The sequence below is a fragment of the Astyanax mexicanus genome, chromosome 6 (genome assembly GCF_023375975.1).
Source record: "Astyanax mexicanus isolate ESR-SI-001 chromosome 6, AstMex3_surface, whole genome shotgun sequence".
In the NCBI taxonomy this organism is placed as follows: Eukaryota; Metazoa; Chordata; class Actinopteri; order Characiformes; family Acestrorhamphidae; genus Astyanax; species Astyanax mexicanus.
The window spans coordinates 22469205-22496251 of NC_064413.1; the positions used below are offsets into that span (position 1 = coordinate 22469205).

The 27047-nt window shown below is 37.0% G+C and overlaps 1 protein-coding gene across 1 annotated transcript in view; it reads left to right on the forward strand.

Moving 5' to 3' along the window:
- Window positions 1–27047, forward strand: part of sh3bp5b (SH3-domain binding protein 5b (BTK-associated)) — a 42432-nt gene that overhangs the window by 6425 nt on the left and 8960 nt on the right. Inside the window, exons 3-6 of the mRNA XM_022673880.2 lie at window positions 1808–1936; window positions 22337–22501; window positions 22984–23114; window positions 25938–25980. Coding sequence (XP_022529601.2) covers window positions 1808–1936; window positions 22337–22501; window positions 22984–23114; window positions 25938–25980 — 468 coding nt within the window. The remainder of the gene's footprint in view (window positions 1–1807; window positions 1937–22336; window positions 22502–22983; window positions 23115–25937; window positions 25981–27047) is intronic.

The window sequence follows — 27047 nt, forward strand, 5'->3', positions numbered from 1 at the left end:
AAGAAGAGTTTTACAGGTTTAAAACCAATTGCTTGAGGTTGCATCAGTTTACAGTTTACTTTAAAACTGTTCGCTTTCATGCAGTTGAGTAAAATACTGACTGAAATACCTGATTTCAGGTCAGATTTGGGTTTTTAGTTCTATTATCTTAAAGGTGAAGAAGAGTGTAAAAATGTATTTACTGTACTGTGTTACCGCTGAATAATGAGAGCTGATGAAAGTGCATTTTAGAAAATCCTTTTATGTCATTGACCCAGGAACAAAATCTGAAAGTGCCAAGAATTGTCACAGTTATTGACGCATCACAACAATGCTTCGCGTTTGAAATCATTTTTATGAGGAAGATTTTGTACAGACCTTGTAATGATGTTCCTGGTATATATGGGCCCCAATCAAGTGTGAATATGTGAATATGACGGTGTTTATGTTATTGCTGTTTGATGCTTTTTATAAGCCCACGCCTTCTGTTTTCTGAAAACTAATATAATCATAAACAGTTCTGGTACACAGTTGATGTTTTAAATTTATTTGAAATACCCATATTTTCCGCACTATAAGTTGCACCAGATTATAAGGCGCATTTTAAGCGCCAAAATAAGGAACAAGGATGTAGTAGGAGCAGGACTTCCAAATATCCACTAAGGCTGGAGCATTAGCATTAGCGGCTAACCACTTATGCTGCCTAACTGCCACCCGACAGAACTACCATGAGTAACCTCAGTGTTCCGGAAAACCAGGGCGATATTAGCTAGCAGTTCATCCCAGGTAGCTTGTTTTAACATGGTAAATGCACAGGCTACAGGCTGATAATACTCACCTCTAAACGGCCAAATGGCTAGCACTCAGCGGGTAATGCTAATACTGCTGGAGAACTAAACAGAAAGTCCTGTATAACATTTTAGCAGAGTAGCCTTACAACCTGACAGTAAAATTTGTACATAAAGATTAGGGGTGGGCGATATGCTCCTAAAATAATATCACGATATTTCATTACATTTTTGCGACAACGATACTATTGGCGATATGACAAAACACTGAATTAAAAAAACAATTTTAAGTATGCACTACTGCAACAAAATGAAAATTAAATTTTATTATTGCATAGGATATGAAAATACAACGAGTTTACTTTCACATTTTCTTTCATTGGAACATATTCACAATGCTGTGTAGTCCAAAACTTTGCTTAATCCCTGGCCGGGGAAACGTCCCTATTATGTTCAGCAATTTGTTTTTATTCAATAAAGTGAGTTTCTTACATGCCTGGAACAATCAAAACAGCAGATTTTCCAAAATAAGTGTTACACAGCCTGTTTTCTGTATATGAATTACATTTGGCCTGCTTTACGTCATTGCAGATGAACAGAAATAATGTGCTTTATTAAAATCAGATAGACAGACCGTGTCAAAACAAAGCAGTCCTTTTATTTCCTCTGAGCTTTTTAAAACATTCTTAGAAGTTACATTACCCACATACTGAGAGCTGTTTTTGAAAGGGAGCTCAATCTCAGTTACTAATCTAATGAGGTGTGTGTGTGTGTGTGTGTGTGTGTGTGTGTGTGTGTGTGTGTGTGTGTGTGTGTGTGTGTGTGTGTGTGTGTGTGTGTGTGTGTGTGTAGAATTGACTTCATTATATATGACGTTTTCTGTGGCTATATCTAATTAACTGCTGTTTGAACTTGAATTAAATGATTACGTGGATGATATTGTTCTGTCATTTTAGCCATTTCTCAGTAGGATTGTTTTTTTTTTAATGTGAAGATTTTAATGTTCTTGTGTGTTATTGTCTTTGTGCTCTGGTTGCCAGGATGCCAGGCAGAGGTTCCGCTCTGTGTTAGTGGAGGCCACAGTGAAGCTGGATGAGCTGGTGAAGAAGATTGGCAAGGCAGTGGAGGACTCAAAACCATACTGGGAGGCACGCCGAATGGCTCGGCAGGTGAGTGTCTCTCTCTCTCTCTTTTTCAGCATCACTTCAGCCTAACACATGGAACTGTAGCTGCTGCCCAGTTACTGTGACATGCCTTGGACTAATTGCTCATCCTCCACTACTGACCACATTAAAGCCTAACTATTAACCATACTCGAACTCGTTAATTTTATTATTATCATCATCACTGGTTTGATTTTATCAGTACATCTATGTGTAATATCAGACTTGTGGTGGTCCAGAGACTTTTTAGCAATTATTTATAATTTGTAGCTGACCCGAGGGGGATAAGTCCTCCCTGTGAGTCTTGTTTCCCCCCAAGGTTTCTTCATTTAGCTTTGAGTCTCACTGGGGTTTTTATGTTTTGTGATTTGGTTTTTGATTTTTTTACCTGACTTCCTTTCAAATAATTTTGATTTGCCAAACATTTTATAGAAAGTTCATAAGACAGTAATTTCTATGCATATTTTGCTTTTATATGCATATATTATTCTTTACAAAAAGCAAATAAAAATCTGCTCAGTTTACAGATTACAGCGCATACCGTAACCAGTGCTATGTAAACTCCTAAAAATAATGATAGCATGCGATTTCTTCAAACAGTGTCATAAAAGATCCTCCTTTCGTCTAATAAAGGACCATGTTTGTATTAGAGTTGTATGAGTAGGAAGAAAAATGTCATTATTAGAGGACCTTTACATCAAATGGTGGCTTATCCCAGTTACAACATGCTTTTGTATAAACAAAAATGGATCTTCTACTGTTAAACTGTCTTTATTTTAAAAGGTTTCTAACTGTTGTTCGTCTTACTGCCTCGCAGTGCTGTTAGCCAATCAGAGGCGATATGTTTGCATGAATATTCATGAGCAAGAGCCGAAATCCTATCATTTCTCCTCCCCACTCCTTCACTGGACTAAAGCATTGTTATAATGGATCGCCAGAGCACTTGCCAAAAACCTAATCTTACAATATTTTTATTTTATTTTATTAGTGAATTAAATATTCTGGCCAGTCCTGTGATATGCTGCATGTACATACTTGCCACTGCCGATACATGAATGTTTTTGAACATTGTTCTCATCAAGTCAAGCATTTTACCCATTGGGTTTTAATAGCTCCACCCAAGCAGAAGATGGCCATTATGGTATTTTTTTGGTACCTTTACGAAATCATGTTGAGGTGTACTATTGAGATTATGATTTTAGGTTTTCCCAAAGATAAATGTCATTTGCATCAGGTATTGTCACTTCAAGCTTCACCTGTTACTGGTGCAAGTTGCACCACTGAGCGAGAGCCCTTTGTCCCCCTGTGACTGAGTGCACTGATTTAATAAATGTGGGCTGATGCCATTATCCAGTATTTTCCATGTACTTCCCTGCCACTGCAAGTACATAAACAAGTATAAAATATAAACATTGAGGTTAGACACTTTATTGCAGCATCTTAACTAAACTTACTGCTGTTCTGAAGTTCAAAACAAATATTTTCAAATATTGACTTGAAGACGCTAGTCAACTTTGGTACATCAAATTTTTATTTGTTTTTTTGAACCCATCATGTGCTGTTACCAATATAGTTCTCATAACCTTGTGCATACACACCTCTTTCAAAAGGAAGTGCAGGTTAAAAATATATTTATTTTAATTTTTTTACAGATAGATAGATGTTTTCCTCTTCAGGAAATCGAGGTCAAGGTAGTTTAGTAGGACTCCTTGGAGAGAATATATTTTCTGCTGGCCCACTTATTTCCCTGACGAAGCTTTGAGTTATTTGGATATTTCCTTAGTGGCAAAGAGGAGCAAAGTGCACAGAGCAGTTAAAACGCTCTTTGGAGACAACAGAAGCTTTTTTTAAAAAAAAAAAACAAGGAAATAGCAGCTAAATTGATAAACTGATTCATACTAGAGGCTGTAATGGTTTTAACATTGGGTTACACTTGACCTGATAAAATTTTCTTGTCTTGTTTATTTCAAAAGTATGCATTTGTGATGTGTATGCATAAAAACGAACAGACTATACGTTACAGAAAAAAAACTGTACTTGTTTGTATTGCAGCTATTTTATTATATTATATTATATTTAGATTAATTAGAGGAACCTTGCAAAGTAATACACATACTTGTGGATAGTGGAAAGATGTAATTCAAAGTTGTTGGTTGATATACAGCTCTGGAAAAGATTAAGAGACCACTTCAGTTTCTCTGATTTTGCTATTTATAGGTATATGTTTGAGTAAAATAAACGTTGTTGTTTTATTCTGTAAACTACAGACAACATTTCTCCTGAATTCCAAATAAAATATTGTCATTTAGAGCATTTATTTGCAGAAAATACAGTGAAATAACAAAAAAAATGCAGGGCTTTCAGACCCAAAATAATGCAAAAAAGTTCATATTCATAAAGTTCTAAAGGTTTAGAAATCAATATTTAAGGTTTACATTTTTAGTAAACCTCACTGTAATCTATAGTTCTATAAATTCATATTCCGTCATTTTTGCCTCTCTTCTGCGTTTGAAAGGCGCCTGTTCTGTGTGGTTGTGGCTCGTATGTGTGTGGCGTAGCAGCCTTCTGTTCCCTGATTGGCTGGAAGCCAAGCGGTGGCCGGATTCATTTGAATAAAGTTGAGATCTGCTGAACTTTTTTGTGGTCAACGCAACGCAACCCAGCATGCACTGTGGTATGCGGCGTCTCTCTCTATTGAAATGAATGGGATGCATCGGGGCTTAAGTGCCAGTGGACACGCACCGTAAGAGTTTAGAAATCAATATTTCGTGCATCTTGGAGAATTCTCCTCCACCAGTCTTACACAGTGCTTTTGAATAACTTTATGCCCTTACTCCTGCTGCACAAATTCAAGCAGTTCAGCTTGGTTTGATGGTTGTGATCATCTATCTTCCTCTTGACTATATTCCAGAGGTTTTCAATTTGGTAAAATCAAAGAAACGCATCATTTTTAAGTGGTCTCTTATTTTTTTTTTTTTCCAGAGCTGTACAAAAATAAAAAAATCCCAAATTCCTTTAGAACAATTTGTATACAAGCCTGTATACAGATGAACCGCATGTTTGCCTTTTAAGTAGGATTCATGAAAAAAAACGTGAGACTAAGTGTTTGTTTATGGATTAGGCAAAGTTCCTAATGGTGACATGATCTGATTGAAGATCTGCTCCTCATGCCCTGTAGAGAAGCAGCAGATTGGCAGCCTGAGGCATGCAGAGGTTCCACTGTGCCTTTGTGAAATAGCCTGGCTGTGTATCAAAAGCTGATCTCCTTAATCATGTGAAAAACCCAAACACATAACTCACAGCTGGGCAGACTGGCCCCTGTTGTTTTTAGACTTGATGGAGTACTTCTGTGGATAGAAAAAAAAAAAGACAAAAACAAGTCAGTAAAGATGATAGAAGTGATGAATCTCATGTGTTCTCTCTCCTCTCTTTCTTTTATCTTCTCTCTCTACCCACCCATATACTGTAAATTTTTTGCTCAGATCTTTAAGTGCAGTAAGCTCTGCTGGTCCCTGCATTCATTCCACCCTTGTGCAAACTGTTTCCCCACGCTCTGACACAATCTTCTCTATACGCTCTAGCTTGAATAAAGCAAAACTGATTACACAATTTGGTGCATAATTCTGATGCAAGCTTTATTTTCCTTACTTTATGCTGCCGGCACTGAAAAACTGAAGGCGAAGCAGCACATGCTTGCTTCAAGTTAACTGATGCCAACCATCCAGCCACATGTTTTTTGAAACAACTACCAATAAAGCAATGTCCTAGCAAAGAAAAACAGTTACTACCCTGGTATAAAATTGAAACAGAACTCCTGTGTAAAATTGACTGGTGTAGTAAAACATGATAAAGAGTACTTACCTTTGTTAAATAGAACACCTCCTTTCTCCTGCAGCTTTCCGAGATCCAAATCTAATTTTTTGCATTTTTCCAAACATGCTTTAAAATGGATGATATGTGGCATATATTTCCCCTGCAGATAAATCACTTTTACACCGTTATCCAGGCTCAAAGTAGCTCCACACCTCATTGGTAAAATCCAGAGAGCCCTGACATTTAAAAGGAGGCATTCATAACTTTAAAAGTGCACAAGAAGCTTATTAAAAACTACTGTTTACAACCCATAGCAAAACCTAATCTCTGGGCAACTTCACTTCAAGTTGGCGGCACCTGGAAATTAGGTTATTCTACGGGTTGTAAACAGTGGTTTTTAATAAGCTTCTTGTGCAGCTTCATGTTTTACTAAACAAAAAGTCGGTGTTCTCATTTAAGTCAACCACTGGATGTGCTCTCGGACTCCCAGGCAGTGCCTGGTAATTTATTGATAATATATGCAGTACTTAGATGGATCTGATTAGTTGTGCTTCAGCTTCTATATAAGAGAAAGTGGTTGTAATCCTTAGGGCTGGGTATTGAAATTCGATACTAAAAAAAGTACCTACTGCAATGTAAAAAAAAAAAAAAAAACAGTGCAGAAACACGGTCAACACACCGCCGCTGTGCTGAAATCTCTCAGGCATTCGCTTTGTTTCTCTCGCTCACTCGCTTTGTTTCTCTCGCTTACTCCCGCTCATTCACTTTTTCTCTTTCTCTCACTCACTCCATCGATCACTAACTCTCTCTGTCTCTCGCTCACACACACATCCCCCCCCACCCTGAGATATTATAATGCAGTAAAAAAAGGATCTAGTCTGCAAGACCTGAACCACACTACACTATTATTACTGTCCCCTCACAATAATACTGTGAACCAGCATGATGCATAATTATAATGAATTTTTAAAGTGATTGACACTACTAATATATAAATAAAATTATACAATTTATTTTAAAGACCTTCTAAAATCTGAAATGCATCCAGTAATAGGCTTAGGGAAAAATATTTGAAGTTTAAGCAGTTAAAGTTATCATGTTGTTGTTTTTGTTCTTAATAAAGCTCCATAAACATGCTCATTGTTTTTTTACAAAATTATGGTAGCCTCTCATTGTGGCAGTATGAGAATAAGATGACTAAATTTTTAATATTTATAAAATAAATACGTTTTGTGAGGAAAAATTATGGCTTTTTTTTATAGCTTTCGAAAAAAGGTATTGGAAAAGAGAAATGGGTCAAGCCTTCAAGAACGTAATATGTTTTCAGCATAAATAAATAAAGAAAAACAACAATGCTTTGTTATCAGTCTACCAGTGGTGCTCTGTTGTCGACCCTGATGCATGAGGATCAGTGAAGTTCAGATACAATAGGTAGCTTCTTGTTCAAACTTTTCATTTCCACCGTAAACACAGCAGTCTCAGTGACAGCTGTTACACCATTTAAAGTGGAACAGGAAATGTATCTGGCTAGCTACCAATATAAAATATTATAGCAAATTTATTCTTGTTACGAAGAAAAGGACTATAATACAATGAAACAAATTTAAACTAAGATAATGCAATGGTTATGTGGTTATTTATACAATTTGTGTATGCTTGCACAGTCATCTTTGCAGTGATTTCCCTTACATAATCCCTTAGTTTGGAGTGTGCCTCTGAAACACCAGCCCTAACACTACGCCCTACCCCTCTACCCCTACAAGAATTGGGACACCATACCTAAAGGTGTGAATGGGCAAAACTGAGGAGTAGGGCTAAGCGGTAGGGGTCAAGGGTTGAAATGGGATTGGGCCATTGTTTTTGAGATAAAGTAAAACACAAAAAAATGTGGGTGGTTTGATTCTGATACTGTATATTGTTTATGACTGTCAGGGTCGCTGACTGTTGGTGAATTCTTTCATGGTGGAGGCTGTCAGGAGTTGATAAGCCTGGTTTGGCACTCAGGTTAATAAAGGTCCTGCATTTTCAGATGAAGGGATTTGAAGTGACATTTTCAGATTAATTTAATTAAATACATTGCAACAGCTCTGCATCCTGCAGTGTTTGACTCTGATTCTGCACAGAGGATTTTATAGTAAGTGTCTGTTAGACATTGATGATACATTTTGAAAGTCTGACCATGGTTTTTAGGGGTGTAATGGTACACAGATATCATGATCAGGTTCACACGACAGTTTTGGGACAAAGGTAGTAAAAGGCAACAAAAAAGCTTAAGTCTAAAACACCAAGAAAGCTTTTTTATTTATTTTGAAAGCTACAGTTCTTTTGACCTAGAGTTATATGGTTCCTCTGGTCAAAAAATATTGAACAAATATGGTTTAAAATGTGCCCCAAACAAATCTATATTATTTACATACAGCTCTGTAAATAAAATAAGAGACCACTTAAAAATGACGAGTTTCTTTGATTTTACCAAATTGAACTGAAATATGATCAAGAGGAAGATGGATAATCACAAGCCATCAAACCAAGCTAAACTGCTTGATTTTTTGCACCAGCAGTGGCATAAAGTTATCCAAAAGCAGTGTGTAAGACTGGTGGAGGAAAACATGCCAAGATGCATTAAAAACCAGGCTTATTCCACCAAATATTGATTTCTTTTTAGCCATTTCTCATTTTCTGTTAATACATATTTTTATTTGGAATTTGGAAGAAATTTTGTTTATAGTTTATAGAATAAACAACAATGTTTATTTTCTTTAAACATTTACCTATAAATAGCAAAATCAGAGAAACCAATTCAGAAACTGAAGTGGTCTCTTCTTTTTTTCCAGGGCTGTATTTAGCAGTCACACTACAAGTCCACTAATTATGTTTCATCTCATGATGATAATAAATAATGTCATACTGAATGTTTATTGCAGGGCAGAATTGCATTGTACAGCTGAAATACATGCATATTTTGTCCTGTTTGTTTTTTTCCTATTGTCATTCTGTTCTCTTTGTATTGGTTGCTGTGGTCCATAAACCATGGAGCAGAAAAAGACAATTTCGTGCCTCATTTGTGAAGCTAATAAAATTATTCAGTGCTTAATCCTCAGGTGTGAAAAAGTAATTTTCCCTTCTAATGTACTGTCCAATTCCATTTCACAATTAGCTGCTGGAGTACTTGGTTCATATATAGGTATAATTGTTAGCAGCCCATTGAGCCTCTGAATACAAATAGCCTTGTAGTCTCTTGTGTTTTCTGTGTTTACTTTGCTCTGCCACCCTTGCTTTAACAGTTTTGATTGGTAGGATTAAGTGTGATGGAATAGTGGTGGTGTTCTCCTGTGGGGTTCAGGTGGTGTTCTGGATGAAAAGTGAAGACAGATGCCATGATCCAGAAATAAATTAAGTGTGATTGGGCAACTGAGTAACAGCATTTTGGCTCATTTCTAATTTTACTACAGTCAGGGGAACACTATGAACACTGTTGATAATGTGTGAGATGGAAGTAGTGATAGACTGCTCATTTGCCTTTTGATTTGCCTTTTAGCTCAATCGGCCAATCACTGTCTTTCCAGGCAAACTTGGCAATGCAGTGCTTCTGTAATGTTCAGTGTCTCTCTCTTAGTTTTTAAAATCAACTACATTTAAAAACTCAGAGTACCTGCAATTCTCATTCAGAACTGCAGTATGAACCTTAAAGAGCAAAAGCAAGTGCTACTTAGCTATCTATTGCTAAAAACTGTTGCTGTTGCTGCTATACGTGTGTTTGGTCTTGATTAAACATCATGTGCATTGTTTTCTGTTTTGTGTGGATAGTGGTGTTTGCTAGCTCTGCTGTGCTATTGATGTGCAAATACTTAATCACTGTATGAGCTAAAAGATGCCCTTGATAGAGGGAGGTATTCGGTTGACAAGTCTTTATTGTCTGTATTGTCATATTCAACAAATATGAATTGAATATGAAAAAAACTAACACGTTACTTTTAAAAAAAGTAATTAGCTATACTCCGCTATAAAAGTAACTAGTTACCAGTAAAAGTAACTATTGCGTTACTTTTGTGTTACTCGCCCCCGTAACATCCACCCCCCCACTCCACGGCCCCCACCTTCTCAGAGCGTGTTTCATAAGCCAGATGAATAGAGTGCACGACAGCAAAGACAAGTACCTGCATAGAGGTTTTTTGTCCGGGACATAATGTGCATTCGACATGCACATTTTTAACTTTGACCTCAGTGAGTTTGAAATAGTGTCGGAATTTCCATCTGGAAAAGGCTGTTTTGCCACTGCAGTCCTCCTCATTTGCCATCTCTCGCTATGCGCTGTAAACACCCGCCACTATGCACACGCTCTAAACACCCAACAACCTATTTTCTCTGATTGGCTGAAGATGTAATCTTACTAAACCTTAGCCAATCATTGCTTAGGCGTTTATCTCATCCTCCCCTCCCTTGTGACGCACACACACAACGTGCACACAAACTTGTGCCTTTGTCTGTATGCGCGAAGTAAAAAAAAGTTAATTGAGCGGCAAAAGTAACTAGCAGTAACGGTATGTCGGAAACGGTAACTGCGTTATAATGACTGTCAGAGTAATTAGTTTGATTATTTGTTACTGAAAAAAGTAATGGCGTTAGTTTATTTCAACACTGTTATGCTTATCACTGCACAAGACTGACTGAGCGTAGCCTAGCCATGTCTAGTCAGCACACAACGAGAGGAGTTCAACACTGGCCATGCGCCAGCTCTGTAGTTCCAGCTAGATGTTGAATAAGGAAATGCAGCTTTCTGTGATCAAAAAGCCCTTACAATGAGCCTTGCACATAGCTTCTGTAATCATTATGTCACGAATATAATCTGATTGGCTTTGGAGTCAGCTACATTAGAGAAATATCAGTTGAAAATGAACTGAAGTTTGAAATCATTCCATTTTTATTAAAAATGTTGAAAGTGGGGCAAAGGGGTAAATGCTTTTTATGGCAGCGCAGTGCCAAGCCCCCTTGACTCTGTCACATTGCATAGTCATGATGGAGTCCTGCAGACACTGCTGCACTACTGGCTCGCTGAGTGGGCTTAGGTAGAGCTGTGTGTGTGTGTGTGTGTGTGTGTGTGTTTTGGTTGGGGGAGCATGATGTGATGAGTTGTGGCAGAGGCCCTTTTTCATTTCCCTTGGTTATGGCTGTTTATCACCACTGTACCGTCAGATTGCATTCTGTCAATTCCAGGAGGGTAATGGACTTCAGACTGAGGTCACTGTCCATGCACTGCTAAATCATGTACATTTTACAGTAAAGTCAGCCACTACTATAATTCATATTTACAGAGAAATGCTGTGATTTATTTATACAAAGCCTACAAGGAAATGTTGAACTAACTTGGTGAAGTCAGCAGTCAACCATACTCTTGCTTACAACATAACTAAACCATTAAAGGGACAAAAAAATCATCGAAAATTAATGTTCTCTTGCTAACTGGAAGTAAAGTAAGTACTTGAAGTAGTATGTAAACATTGTCAAAGTTTCAAGATGGAGCATTCACTCCCCTAGTCTATATAGTCTACTGTATAGTGCTGGGCGATATAACGATATCGATTTGTTTCGCGATAATTTTTCCCTCGATGACGATGATAAGCCTGTGCAATAGAATTCGATAAACATTCATTTCCATTTCCGTCTAAGTGGCGCGGCAAACAACGAAAACACAACGTGTAATCAATCCAGAAGACGCTGGAGCAAATTAATAAATAGTTAAGAAAATTGTAATAGTTATTCTCATGCATGCAACAAAAAACCCTAAAGAATAGTGGAGTATGGCCCGACACACGCAAACAACCATAGTGTTTGGACTTTGGGAATAAACGGCCGCACTGTTCAGCACGTTTTAAATAAATTTTAAGTAAATTTTAAGCACTAAATGTAATTAATTCAATTTATATTAGGACCTCGGGGCAGGTGCTGCAAAAATGTGTATGTGGGGCGCGGATTAAAGGAAGAGGTTTTTTTGCGGAGCGGTAACAGGACAAAAACACCTTAAGAATGATGTCTAAATGACTTTCCTCTAATCTAATATAATTTAACATGGTTTAAGGATATAAAATAATTTCTAAACAAACGAACTTTTTAATATTGAGCTTATGGCCCAAGTGCAAAAACACAAAATCATTTATCATTTAGATTATCTGCCTGAACGCGAGCCCGAACCCGAGCTTGAACGCCAGCCTGACTCAGGCGCTGCATGAACTCGGGCCGGTCGAGAACACCGCTTTCCTCTCAGATTAGGCGGAAGAAAATGGTCTTTTTTTTAATGTAACAAATCACACTGTGATTTTTGTGATATTTCCCCAATTACAGCTCAGCTGCGCGTTTAAAGCTCAACGCATGAATTAATCGGTGCGCTGTGCGCCGCGCGTGCTCGCGGGGGATTTGACGCGTCTGTCAAGCAAGTTAATGGACCATTTTGGGGGCAGAGATTAAGAAGTACAGCAGGTACATCTCAGATTTGTAGTTTAATGCTCTACTAAATTACTGGCTTTAAAACTGGCTCATGATATGGTCGGTTCTGGCTGGATTTTTTCCTGCCTACAGGCTGCATTTGACGGAAAGCAGCTCCTCAGTCAGACAACAGTGTCAGCATACAAATCGTGTGCGTTTCCTACAGGACAAACCATTTAAAAGTGCAGATAAACTCATTAAAAAATCACACAGTGTCTGTCTGGCTTAAAATACTTTTAATAAGGTACAGCTTTTAAATTAATAAATCAACATTCATTAAAAATCCGTGAGAAGTTCTGTATGCTAAATGACAAGCTAAGCTAATAAGCTAATAACATTTAATAATAACAGAAAAATAGATATGAATTTGGAAAATAACCAACTAAAGTGAGCTCAAAATACAATAATAAATATAATCTAACGAATTTCAAAATATAAATTAGAAATATTGAACTTCAATATTAAATTCAACTTCAACTACAAAAAACGCAAGGACCGATAGAACATAACGAACAGAAAAAAATAAATTTGAAATTGGAAAAAAAGTTCAAAATGCTAAAAGAAATAAAACCTAACGAATTTCAGAATATAAAATCTAAATATTGCACTGCAGCAGTACAAAAGCCTAAGTGCTTAAACAAACAAACCAAAAAACAGCCTATCACAAATCATTTTTTGAGCCCGACCCAGCTGAGGAAAAGGTGGGAAATCTTTTTTTTTCGGCTGGGTCTTGGAAAACTTTGTGGTGAATTAAAGGGGCCGAGTTGCAATTTTTGTTTTACTTTAATCAGTTTTTAATCCGTCTTTTTAAAAACAAATATTCCAATATTGGCTGCCAATCAGTGCCCAATATTCTGAGCTCAAAAAACGCTATTCGGGCCAGCCCTACTAATCTAATATAATTTAACATGGTTTAAGAATATAAAATAATTTCTAAACAAACGAAATATTTAATATTGAGCTTATAGCCCAAGTTTTTTTTTCAGTCATGGAAAATTGGAAAAAATTGGAAAAAAGCCCGAGTTCATGCAGCGCCTGAGTCAGGCTGACGTTCAAGCTCGGGTTCTGGCTCGTGTTCATGATTAATTTGTTTTTTTTAAAAACTAATATTGGAATATTCGCTACCAATTACTGCCAAATATCCGGAGCTCAAAAAATGCTATTCGGGCCAGCCCTAATAATTATGGAGATACAGAAAAAAATATTGTGATAAAACTTCCATCACTCCCTTATTCTCTCACTAATAAAAACAAACCTTTAAGTGTGACACAAAGTGATTTGATTTATATCGTGATACATATCGATATCGACTGATATGGAAAACTATATCGTGATAAGATTTTTTCCCATATCGCCCAGCTCTACTACTGTATATATAGAATCATGTTTGAGGCCTTTATGTACCAGTAGGTAGTAAGTATCTATTTGTTATTTGCATGATTTATGATTTAAGCTTTTGTATGGTTTAAACTGAAATTTATTTAATCAGCTCTCAACCAGTGTGACTAAACAGCCCCAATAGTAGCTCCTGTTTTAAACCATATTTTCAGAGTATGATCTAATCAACCCGCAAAATCCAGAAAGAGCGAAAATTGGCCAATACTATACGTTCAATCTTTCCATCTCTAGTTTTGATAATTTCACAATAAATGAAGAGAATGGCATTTTATTTACCCATAAACCTTGGTTAACTAATGTTAACTTGTCCTCTCAACAAATAAAGCAAATTTTAAAATCAGCCCATATTGTGAGTAAATATAAGCTCAACAGAACAGCTGAAAGTATGTTTTACTGCTAAAAAATTGCAACAGAGTCTATCCTTCCCTAAGTTATCTAATGCAGCTTGCTTTATTATTTTAATGAAATATTAAACAAGTGTCTTATATTATATTTTATAGTATTTTTTTAGGCTCAATGTACACTTTACATTACTATATGTTCACTAATAACTGAACAATACAAGCTGTAATAACTCAGGTTAGCTCAGGTTGGTAGTTAGCTAACTTAGCCTTAGCATCTGTTTGTTTACCAAAAAACTGCATTTCTCTTGTGTAAAATTCAGTCAGATGTTATTTGAATTACCCTGGTAGGCTACATTTATTATTAGAGTATCAGTGCTGGTGTAAATTTAAGACAAAATTGTACTGCTGAGGTAGGATTATAATCAGAATGGCACAGCTGAAATAACTAGCTAGCTAGCTTGCGTCCCTATAATCATCCACTTCAATCATGACATTGGAAATCTTACTGTAAATAAATGGAATGGCTTTACTCACTCAAATAAATAATTTACAGGATAGATATGTGTGTTTTATCTTTGACTTTTAAAAGTTTTTAAAGACCTGTTGGAATTGTTAGCTTAGCTAGCTAAGCTAAATATGTGTGACTTGACTATCACTGCAAAGGTAATGTCATGTTTAGAATAGCACTGCTGGTGGCTATATGGTAGTGTGTAACTTCTTCTTCTGTGAGAGTAAGTAAGACAACGTGCATTTAGGCTATTTATTTTATGCTTTGGTGTGAAAAAACTAGCAAAATAAGTAAAATCCGGCCATATGTTTCTTTTTGTTCGGTTTTGGGCAGAAGTCTTTATTGCTGAGTGTCCCTGCCTGACATCCTAAGAAAGTTGTCCCCATTCTTTCTAGCAGATTTCAGATCAAAAGGAAGATAAATTGTCTGCAGCAGCAGCATTGATTCCTGTGACTGTTTAAAGTCTGTTTTCTCTTTTCCTGCTGCTCTCCCTCCCTCTCCCTCTCTCTATCCTTTACTCTTTCTGCCTTCTCTGCTCTTCCCTGACCTCACTTTCCATCTGAGCAGTTTTTGTCTCTTATCTGCTCAGAGTCTGAGTCTGGCTGACTCTGTTGATCAGAGTAAGTGAGTGAGTTAGTGTGAAGGGTACTGAGAGGGACAAGATCATGGTGCGTATCTGAAACCCCTCAGTTTTTCCTCATGCACTGTTTGAGCTCTCTGTGTGTGTTACCCTGTTGGACGCTGTTACGTAACTGCTGCTGCTGCAGCCAGGCAACCTCATCATGTTTAACAGTGACCCAGTGGGGCTTGAACCAAAGCATGACGGCAGATTTTACACAATCTGCTTATGACTCCCACGTCTTCCTTTTTTTTCCCTCTTCCCTTCCTGCTTAGCTGATGAACATTTTGAGGGGGTTGATTTAGCCAAATTCTGCATTAAAAAGGATTTCCAGTGGAGAATCGTGCTTTTTTAAGGATGCATTTGGGTGTTTTAGAAACAGTTTTGTTGCTCAGTGTCTTTTTGTGCTCATTTCAATTTCAATGTGTATTAGCAAGAACCTGGAAATAGGATACATATCACAATACAGGGATTATGATTCAATATATTGTGAATATCAATTAAAATTGATTTGAAAAAAAAACTTAATGATTTAATCATGATTTTTCTTTTCTAATATTTAAATGTAAATAATAATAATAATAATAATAATAATAATAGAACCTATGTAAGATAATCATGGAATTTTATTTATATTAAAATATGTTAAATGGTATCTTTTTAACTCTGAACACAGATTGTCCTTTGTGAACCACGTTGATAAAAAAATATCATATCATAAATCATATTGTAATCTCCTAATCTCATGAATAAAGTTTTCAGGAAAAATGGTGGCATTTAACACAATGAAGCCCAGCCGCAGAAACCAAACTTGACTTTTAAACACAACTTTTAACATATAAATGGGTGGGTTAAGCAGGTAGGTTTCTGAGGCTGGTATCTAGTGCAACAAAGTGACCAGTTTCCTCATAACATTTGATGGTCTTTGTGACCATTTGAGGATACTTTTAAAGTTCCTGAATTTTTTCAGACTGACTGACTTTCATTTTTTAAAGCATTTTTTTCTTTACTTTGTTGAGTTGTTCTTGCCTTATTATGGATTAGAAAATTACTCTAATAGAGCTATTCACTGTATACCACTAAATCTACCTCTTCACAACTTTACAACTGATGCTCTCAAACACATTAAGAGGCAAGAAATTCAAGTATTTAACTCTTGACAAGTTCAGCACAGCTGTTAACTGAAAGCCAGCATTTAAGTGACTTATAAAGCTGACTGAGAAAATGCCAAGATGCTCAAAGCTGTCATATGAGCAAGAGGTGTCTACTTTGAAGAATCTAAAAAATATATATTTATATATGACATATTTTGGTTTGTTAAACATAATGCCATATGCTTTTTCTTCACAGTGTGTATTTAGCTAGTAGCTAGATGTATTTTGGGTGTGTGTTTTGCAAGGGATGTGTTTTTCTTTTTGTCAAAACCTGATCTTCGTATTTTTTGTTTTTCTTCATAGCTTATACATATCTTTACATGATGATATTTCTCATGATATTTGTGCTACATCCAGTGCCGTGCCTGTATGTATGCCTTGTGCTCTGGAGCGTGAGAGGCAGGAGACATCAGAGAGAACAACTTTGAGACGATGCAGACGTTACAAATGGCCTCACGTGGCAGAAGGTTGAGGATGAGCATGTGGAGGAAATGTAGGCTGATAGACGAGCGTAAACGCTGCTTCAAGTGGGTCACACTGTGTTTAAGGCATCCCTAAGGAAGTCTGATTTGCGGGGAGGTATTTAGAGGCAACATTTGGCCACATGCAGCAGTGCTTTATGAGAATCTGAGCAGAGTCAATACATTGACTGTCTTAAGTGCCAAACAGAGAGGAATTCACTGCATCAGCTAAACAACTAACTAAACAACAAAGTCCATCGTCTGGCTGTGTTAGCCAGTTCCAGGGAGCCTGTAAAGTTAATGATGCACTGCTGTAAAGGTGAGACACTATAACACTTTTCTACAAGAGAACACAGTTCCCTGGGATATTGCGTGATCACACACTGACATTGCCCGGCAACTGATGCTGTTCTGCCCTTTCTGCTCAGCTTGAATGCAGTGACCTGATGGTACTAGTGATGCCCTGTAATGAACTTCAGTCATTAACAGATGCTGTAAATAATGTTTTTCTATATAAAAGCTGCACGATATATCGTGTAACCGAGGTAACCATATTGCCTTCATTCACATGGTTGTACACGTGCTTGTAAACGCACGTGTAGAAAGCTGTTGACCACAGTCCAGCACAGTTTTGCGCAGATATTTCTAGTTACAGCTGAATTCACACTTTTAATCCCTGGAAAACTTTACTATGTACCTTTTTTAAAAAGCCATTTAAATGCTTAAATAATTTGCAATGTAAAATTCATCCAAAATAGTGCAGCCCTAATCTATATCATAAAACTCTAGGCTGATTTTGTAGAAAGTTTTGATAGTTTAATGTACTTATTTTATATTTTATAAATGTTTTACTTTTTATGTGTTAAATTTGTTTTTTTTATGGTATTTTAGAATTTTCTGTTTTACATATATATTTTTATTAAACGTTGATTTAAAATGAGTACTTCTTTTATTTTTTATTATATTTTTACTATTTTATTTCTTATTATTTCTAAATTATTATTAAATGTGTTTAATCCCTTTGCTGTTATAAAGGCTCAGCAACATTGTAAATGAGGGTCACCCTCAATGTTTTTTTTTTTCCCTAGTGAAAATAAAGGTTGATTGATTGATTGATTGATTTTACTAATTACAGTGTTAACAGCCAGTCTTAACCTGAGATTCCACCAGAATTGTGTGCGTTGTTTAATGGATGGTCATCTACCATCTGTCAACACCCACCGGTTGCGTTTGTGGTGTGGCTCTGCCAGGCAGTGGGGTGCGCCAGATCTTGCAAATTCATGCATAATCGCATGATAAAGCAGGATGTAGTTTTTATGAAGAGAACAATAAAATGTTTCAATTTAGAGGAGTAGAGCAACTTGGTACTGATTTGCCTTTTTTTGTGAAGATTCCGATTGAACCATAGACTGAATACAGTATTTATAATATTTAAAATTATTTACTCAAGTGACAATAAACTAAACGTGTATTTTACGTTTTTTTTATGTATTTGGAAAGTACTAGGTTGTGTAAATAAAGTTAACTCCTGTTCTTGAAAAACGATATGAATATGAAAAACCAATGCATGAAAACCTCTGACTTCAGGTCAGGGCATGTTCTGAGCATATACTGAATCCTGCGCTGTGGTTCAGTGTCCGTCAAAATTAGAAGCTCTACATTTAAAATGTACCTTTTGTGCTTCGATGCCGGTGGTGAAATGTGGGACTTTACTTTGATGCAAACTGTTTTTCCAAGCTAGATTTTCTACTAAGGCTTAAATATGGATTTAATTTTATATCATGGTTAATGAAACATTTTCTTTTGCTATAATAATTTTTTTATTGTCAAGCCTACTGGTAATAGCCCTGGGCGCTATGACTTCAATCCAGATAGACATCAAATGATCAGATGCTTGCCTTACAATTGCTTATTCCAAAACACAGTCACCATGTGTGCCTGTCTACAAATATGGTCAGTGGTCTCAATATATATTATTTTTAGCCTACTCGATTTGTATTACCATACCAGAGTAGCCTTGTTTAAATTTCTCCATGCATTAGGTTCATGAAGTTGGCATTGCAAGTAGATTGCCTCTGTGGTCTAAATCTGTTGCAAACTAATGCTAAGCTGCAGGTCACTAATTTTACACACACATACTGTAGAGATCGACCATAAATAAGCAGCTTTGCAGAATTCCACAGCTCTTTTAAAGCTTGGTCATTTTGAGTGAAGTGTTGTGCATATGTTTTCTTTTCAGTGCAGTTAGCTAATGATCACATAATATGGGTTCATGTAACATTAATAAATGTAATAGCTTAGCTGTAGCATAGCTGCACAATGCCTGCCTACCAGCATATGTGTGCTTTTGCTCTGGAACTCTAAGACCACATAAGATATTCTTTTCAAAGAATGTCATCAAATTACATCTATTTTTGTTTCTCTGGAAATCATCTTCAGTTCTGGTTCACAATTACTGCATTTCACAAGAGCCACAAGAGATGGTATAACACATATCATGACAGAACATGTCTAGATGTCTCCCTTTTTTCTTTAAAGTGCAGCTGAATTGCACTTTTATCTGTCTGCAGCAATGTGCCATCGTCACATCTACTTTATCATGTGAACTAAAAATAGCAAGAACAGATCAGAGAGAGCGAGTATTGAGATTAGGAGTAGATTGGCCATAAAGGAAGCTAAGAAAAATGTAGAACAATTGTTATAAGGTATATTGACATTATGGGCCCTATCTTACACCCTGCGCAAGGTGTGTCGCGATGCTCATTGCTATCTTACACCCTGCCAACAGTCTATTTTCACGCCTTGTGCCTGCATTGTTTAAATAGCAGCGGTGCTTGGGAGTATTTCCACACTGATGGGCGTAGTGATCTCAAAATGATTCAGAATTCAAACTAGGCAGACATTTATTGCTATCTTGGCAGTATCTGCCAAGGTCAGAGTGTATCTGGCTCATAAAGGTAATAGCAAGTGACACACTGATTGGTTTCTTTAATTACATTACATTACATCACATTACATTTGGCAGGTGCTTTTGTCCAAAGCGACTTACAATAGTGAAGTACAAAAGTAATAGAAGTTAAAGGTAAAAACCTCTTTAGACAGGGGCTAAAGGAGGTCAAATGGAGATAATAGAATAGAGCAGTGAAGGAGGGGAAGATGGAAATGAGGTTAGAAGCAGTTAGTTTGTTAGAGGTGTTAGGAGAGTAAGTGCTCTTTGAAGAGCTCTGTCTTCAGGAGTTTCTAAAAAATAGTGAGGGAATGTAACACTCAAAATGACACATGATTATTTAGGAGAATTATTACATGCCTTTTGAGTGTTTTGAGCCGCACACTGCATACTTTTCACATTGTTACAATAGCAAAGACACACTCATATGCCCTAAATCAAGCTGCATCTATAGAACGCTAGAATAGGGCCATTAGTATCATGTAAGCATTTTTGGCTGTGGTATTTATGCTGTGTCATAAGTTCAGCATGGGCTGTATGTTTATGTGTGAGTTTAGATTTGTGCTGGAGCTTTGGGGAAGTTCTATAGCAGAAGTGCTTTTGAATAAGGAACTAAATGAATTGACCACAGCACAAGTTCATGAATACATTTAGTATATTTATTGACTTCTCAGCGAGGTATCAGTGCTGCATATGATTTATTATTAGTCATAGCATATTTACAGTTCCTCTATTTAAGCATATTTGATCACAAGTTAATGTTTGATGTCTGAGCGTGTCTGCTAGCTATGTTCACCTTTTTAAACTAGTAATTATCATATATTTGTATTTTTTCATACAATTATAGTGAGCTTATTCGAGGTTGTATAGTGAGTGACCTTGCCTCTTTGTTGCTGTGAGAGAACACCTACCCGTTATGACTACATTTTAATTAAAGATGTTTTGCTACTCTAAGCTAGTGTTTTGAGCAGAGTTAGAATGTGTTCTACAGAGAAAAATTTTACTTTTTATGTATGGTTTCCATCTGATCTTATGATGGGGCAGGTAAAGGAAACTTTCTTAGTATGTAACTTTTTTTTTTTAAATAAAGGCTAAGCGTACAGGAAGAGGCTCAGTGTAGTTTGCCAAAGGTGTTCTGTTATAAGGAATTTTATGCTCAGGTAGCATATTTCAAAAAGGGAAAATCACTGGCAAGGGTGAGCTTATGAAAATCGTTACACTTTGTCTAGTACCCAGAGAATAAGTTGGCTTAGCCTGCATTGCAACGGGCTTAGGTTTCTGCCAACGTTTGCTGACAGACAGATTCGAGCCAAAAAGCATTAAAATAAGGAAAGGATTATGCTAGTAAGGCTTTAACACGCCCGTACAGGAAGTGCTTTACAGTTCTAATATCCACACGTCTGTGGCTGCTACCTTTCTCTTGTTCACTTCTGAAATTGGAGGAAGCCAAGTACTGAGCACATTGAGTGATGAAGTAATGTTTAATTCAGATGTACTGTGAACAGAGATGCAAAGAAATGAAATTATTTGGCCAAAATCTGAACAAACTGAAACATTTACCCAAAGGCCAAATATAAACTGCATTTGTTAACTTTTCACAATTCAATAAATGTCACTGCAAAAGGGAAAATAAGGAAGAAAAAGCATTACAAAGCATTGTGATTTCAAAATATTTATTTCTTACATTTAATAAACCAGCAAAGCCCAATAGATTTACATTAGCAGGGCTATTTTTTAATCATGAATTTACTTTAGCAGTGTTACTTCAGTCATTAATTTACCTCAGTAGTGCTATTTTAAATTACATATGCAGCTCAATAGTGCTTGAGGGAAATTTACAGAGAGAAAAACAGGCCAGCCAGACCTTTAGCAATCACATTTTTTTGTGTTTTTAAAGTTAGCTTGCTAGCTCAGCTAACGTTGCTACCCTCAATAGCCCTGTGCAGCGCCTGTCTTTTAGCTTGAAAGTGTAGTAAAGCAAGTTATCTAATAGAAAGCATTATAAGTAATACCAAACTCTGTATTATGTTTCATTTTCTGCAAGTACTGAGTAAACATAAGCTTAAATGTGCTGTTTGCAGTGATGTGAATAACGGCATTGCTAACTTATGGGGGCAAGTAACGGAACAGTTACTTTTACTGGTAACTAGTTACTTTTATAGTGGAGTAACTCAGTTAGTAACTCAGTTACATTTTTTTAGAGAAGTAACTAGTAACTATAACTAATTACTTTTTCAAAGTAACGTGCCCAACACTGGCTGTTTGTGGGCTGTGCCTGAGTGTTGGCCTGCTGCTGCTACTTCAGAAATTATCTATTGCCCTATTATTGGAAATGCTACAAAATGATCTAAAATAAATGAGTGAATGATTTTGTCTTTTCACTAATTCTTGTGACTAACTTGTGACAGTTGTGGCCGATAATTGTTTGATTGACAAATATTCACTGCATCCCTAGCTAGTATTGTCCAGTTGTTGTGTGTAAGAGAAATACATGACGAAAAAAAATGCTAAAATGTAGGATAGGAGTAACTGGCCAGCTGGTTGCCCTGCAGGGCTTCCCCACACTCCTCCTGCCTGGCAGAGTGTGTGTTATACGTGACTGTGTGTGTGGGAGTCTGGCCGGTATGTCCTGGCATGTGTCTGGTACTTGGCTGATGATGGTATTGTTGCTCTGCTTTCCAGGCTCAGCTGGAGGCCCAGAAGGCAACGCAAGACTTCCAGAGGGCCACTGAGGTGCTGCGCGCAGCTAAAGAGACCATAGCCCTGGCCGAGCAAAGGCTGCTAGAGGACGACAAGCGGCAGTTTGATTCGGCCTGGCAGGAGATGCTCAACCACGCCACTCAGAGGGTGAGTGATCTGGAGCTTTGTCTCTAGATTTGTGTATAGATTTTTTTCCTTTTTAATCTATGATAGAAAGTAAACTATTAGTTAATTTATGAGTATCGGGGCGCTCTGGGTGGTCCAGTGGGCTAAGGCACTTCCACTTTGAACAGGAGAACGCTGGTTTAAATCCTGGTTAAGCAGCTTGCCATCAGCTGCCTGAGCCCTGAGAGAGCACAATTGGCCTTGCTCTCTCTGGGTGGGTAGATGGCACTCTCTCCCTACATCACTTCAAAAGGTGATGTCAGTCATCATATGGCATCTGTGAGATAAGGTATTGGAACTGAGTCGTTGTGTTTTCCTCCGAGCGTGCTGTGAAACTACTCTGCACACGTGTCTGAGGTGGCATGTGCTAGTTTTTCAGCCTACTGGTGTTGGGGCATCACTAGGGGGAGTTGGGTAATTGGCCGTTTAAATTAGGGAGAAAATGAGAATTTTTAATTTTAAAGGTGATGGAAGCAGAGCAGACGAAGACCCGCAGTGAGCTTCTGCACAAAGAGACAGCAGCCAGATACACCGCAGCCATGAGCCGCATGAAGCAGCTGGAGAAGAAGCTGAAACGCACCATCAGCAAGTCCAAGTGAGTGTTCAAACACACACTCCAGGGTTAAATATTCATAACTCCATAGCACTTACTAGCACAACATCCCTTTGATGCTGACAACTCCTTGATCTGATTACACAAAATTGGTTCCCCACACTGGGGCTGTGGATCTTCAGAGCTGAAAGAACTCCTACACGACTCTGTGTAGCTTTCTCAAAGAGAGCTTCATCCCCAAAGGATTGCGTTTAGAGACTGTTATTATGCAGTATCTGACTGTAGACAAACCACAGATATACTGTACATTACCTCAGCGGGGCTTATGAGTGCAGTGCTTTGTGTTCTGTGCAGTTTTCTGGATTCAGATACAGTAAGCAACAGGCAACACACACATACACTAACACACACACACACACACACACATACACTGTGTGTAGTGTAATCTTGCCTCACACAATACATGCTGCAGGGTGTGGGGATGAATGGGGGCTGTGTGCTTCTGCCGCAGAGGGAGAGAAGGGTAAATCCTCTACCCTACACACATCAAAGCTGCCAAAGAAGAGCAAACAGTTGCTATGGTAATATGTACAGTTTAGACCAGGGGTCTCAAAGTAGCGGACGCGGTTTCATACGGCCCCTCACGGGTTAACAAAATAAACATACATCTGGCCCGCAATTCAATTTAATTATTTATGCTTTATTATGTTCGTTTTCATATTTTATCTTAACTTGAATTTTGGGTGTGTTTGTGTTTTTTTTTTTTTTTTTTTTTGCTTACGCTGCGTTGCCTGCTTTAGTAGTCTTCAGTAGCCTTCAACAGTCTAACCTTGCAGCCGTGGTGTGTCCACTAAACTCCGTAGTTATAAACATCCTGAGGTTAGCAGCGCTAACTGACCTGTTTATAATGTAATCCGAGCAGTGCCTCCGTGACGCTGCTCTAAACTGCTGCTGTTAGCTGCTTGGGCTGAAAGATGAACTGTAGAGAGCTGTATTATCCGGTTAGTGGGGTTATTTTATTTCATACACAGAAGAACTTACAAATTTTTAAAAACGCTCCAGACTGGCTCAGCTGAGCCCTGTAGCCCGTGGCTGGGCTGCAGCTCTGACTAAGCAAAGACTGCGGGCTTGTGGTGCTGCAGCTGCAGCTCCGACTAGTGGTTGGATGAGGAACTGCTAAATCTGAGGAAATGCTAAATCTGTCACAGCTCACAATTTTTGATTTTATATTTATTAAGCCTTATTTCAGTATCAAACGTTTTGATCAAAGTTAATATAACTTATACATTAAAAGGATTTATGTTAATAGAGCAACAAGCAACCATTTTTCCATGCAACTGTAATATTTGATTGAATAAATAGTATATTGAGAGTTATTTAACATTAAGGAGTAATTACATTCATTTTGTATTACATCTGGTTACATTTTCTTATATTTATAAGTTACATCAGAGGACAGCCAATATGCCAATGTGGCCCTCGGCAAAAATGAGTTTGAGACCCCTGGTTTAGACTCATATATAGTTAAGGTCATATATATTAAGGCTGTATATTGGCAAGTACCTTGCAATTTGATATGTTCATAATGTAGGTTGTTATTCAATATATTTAATACTGTAAGGTAAGAAATATACACTAATCCTTAAAAAATAGTTGCAACCAGAATGAATCAACCCACAGAAATGGAACTGGATTGGTAGTCGTGCCAGACTGTCATGGAGTGTATTCTATATTCTATATATACATCTCTGGAAAAATTAAGAGACCGCTTCAGTTTCTGAATCAGTTTCTATGCTATTTATAGGTATATGTTTGAGTAAAATAAACATTGTTGTTTTATTCTATAAACTATGGACAACATTGCTCCCAAATTCCAAATAAAAATATTGTCATTTAGAGCATTTATTGTAGAAAAAGAGAAATGGTTGAAATAAAAGAAAAGATGCAAAGCTTCCAGACCTCAAATAATGCAAGAAAGTTCATATTCATAAAGTATTCAATAAAGAAATCAATATTTGGTGGAATAACCCTGGTTTCTAATCACAGTTTTCATGCATCTTGGCATGTTCTCCTCCACCAGTCTTACACACTGATTTTGGATAGCTTTATGCTACTCCTGGTGCAAAAAATCAGGCAGTTCAGTTTGGTTTGATGTCTTGTGATCATCCATCTTCCTCTTGATTATATTCCAGAGGTTTTCAATTTGATAAAATCAAAGAAAGTAATTCTAGTAGTATCTTTTTATGTATATAGCAATCTGTATTTTAATAACTAGTAGAATCAGATGGTGATGTGGTGCTCTTCAGTATCAACATCAATTCTACCAAAACTGCTTTTGTGTTTCGTCAGATTTGATTAGAGCCCAATTTAGGTTGTGTTAGAATGTCTTTTAACTGAGGACACAAGAGTGTTTGAGGTTCAGCGTTTGTCACTTCCATGTACAGATCTCCTCAATATGTAACTGTGCAAAAAAAAAAAAAGTATCATTTTACCTTCTAGGGCATCTTTTAACCATACATTGTACATCTCTTAAAAGAAAAACACCCGTTGCAAATTCCGGTTTTGTCCTTGTGGAGAACAGTTTGTTGTGAAGTGTCACACGTCCAGAAAATCTGGTGTCATGGTGTGTGGTGCAAATTCATACAATGCCAGATCACATTTGGGCTTTATTACAGGCACTTGACAAACAAACATTACATCCACGTGCTATCAACACTTTGCAACTTCTGCAAAAACTGCAATATACAGTTATACACATAGAACCACTCTCCAACATCACTCCTTTGCATGAAAGTTGATATTTTCTCATACCCCTAAAAGATACTATGTCTTCTCTCTCTCTCTCTCTCTCTCTCCCTTTCTTAGGCCTTATTTTGAACTGAAGGCAAAATACTACTTACAGCTTGAGGTAAGGACTACATAATATTTCTGTTTACATAAATTATAGATGTTCAGAATATAGAAATTGGACATATTATAGATGTTAATATTAGTCATATTAAAGCACCAAATTGACATACTGTGTTATTGGGATGTGTTTAGATGTTTGGATGTGTAGTCTCCTACACTCTTAAAATAGATCATTCTAAATGTTTTCCGGCCTGGGTATACAGTTCTGGGAACAGTTGTATAAGCAGTCATGGGTCATAGGTAGGTAATCCTTTCACTGAGGATAATTGCATTTAAGTTCCTGCCAAAGCAAGACCACCATGCTTTACCAACAGGAGTTCTTGGACAAACACCTCTAATGCTACATTGACCTAACTCTGTAACATGAGTAAATGTGCCAAAGAATATATATATATATATATATATATATATATATATATATATATATATATATATATATATATATATTGTGTTTTGGTTCAGGAGTGCTCCAGTGTTGTTTACAATCATGTTATTTTGCTTCTAAATGAAACACAGATTTTTCTTTTATGGAGGAATTGTGTAACAAAATAATTGTTTTATAGCAAAGAAGCTGCATATTATAACATTGTTTAATTTCTTTTTTTATTCCTACTGTATAATATTGCTGTATGATGTGCTCTTAGCAGCCAGGTTAGCTTTTAGCATTGCTTTCAGTCTTACCACTAAAACACAAGCTGGTACATTTCCTTCTAATGTGTGTTTAGGTCCAGTTTTGTAGGTATTTTAAAGGGAATAAACATTTAAGAGTTGTAATAGAACACAGGGAAAAACTGAGGTCACTTTTTTTTTTTCAGGTTTAGGTAGCGATCTGTATTCTCATAACTAGCAGAATCAGATGGTGCTCATGTTCTCCTCTTGAATAAACGACAGTGGAGAGAGGAGATGGTAAAAGACTGGCATTAGCTTTTAGCTTGGTGCATATCCACCAGTACAGAAATAGCTGTGGTCATGAAGTCTAGTTTACATAGCAATCTGTATTCTCTTGACTAGCAGAAGTAGGTGGTGATGTGCTGCTCTTTAGTATCAACAACAAGTCTCCCATTA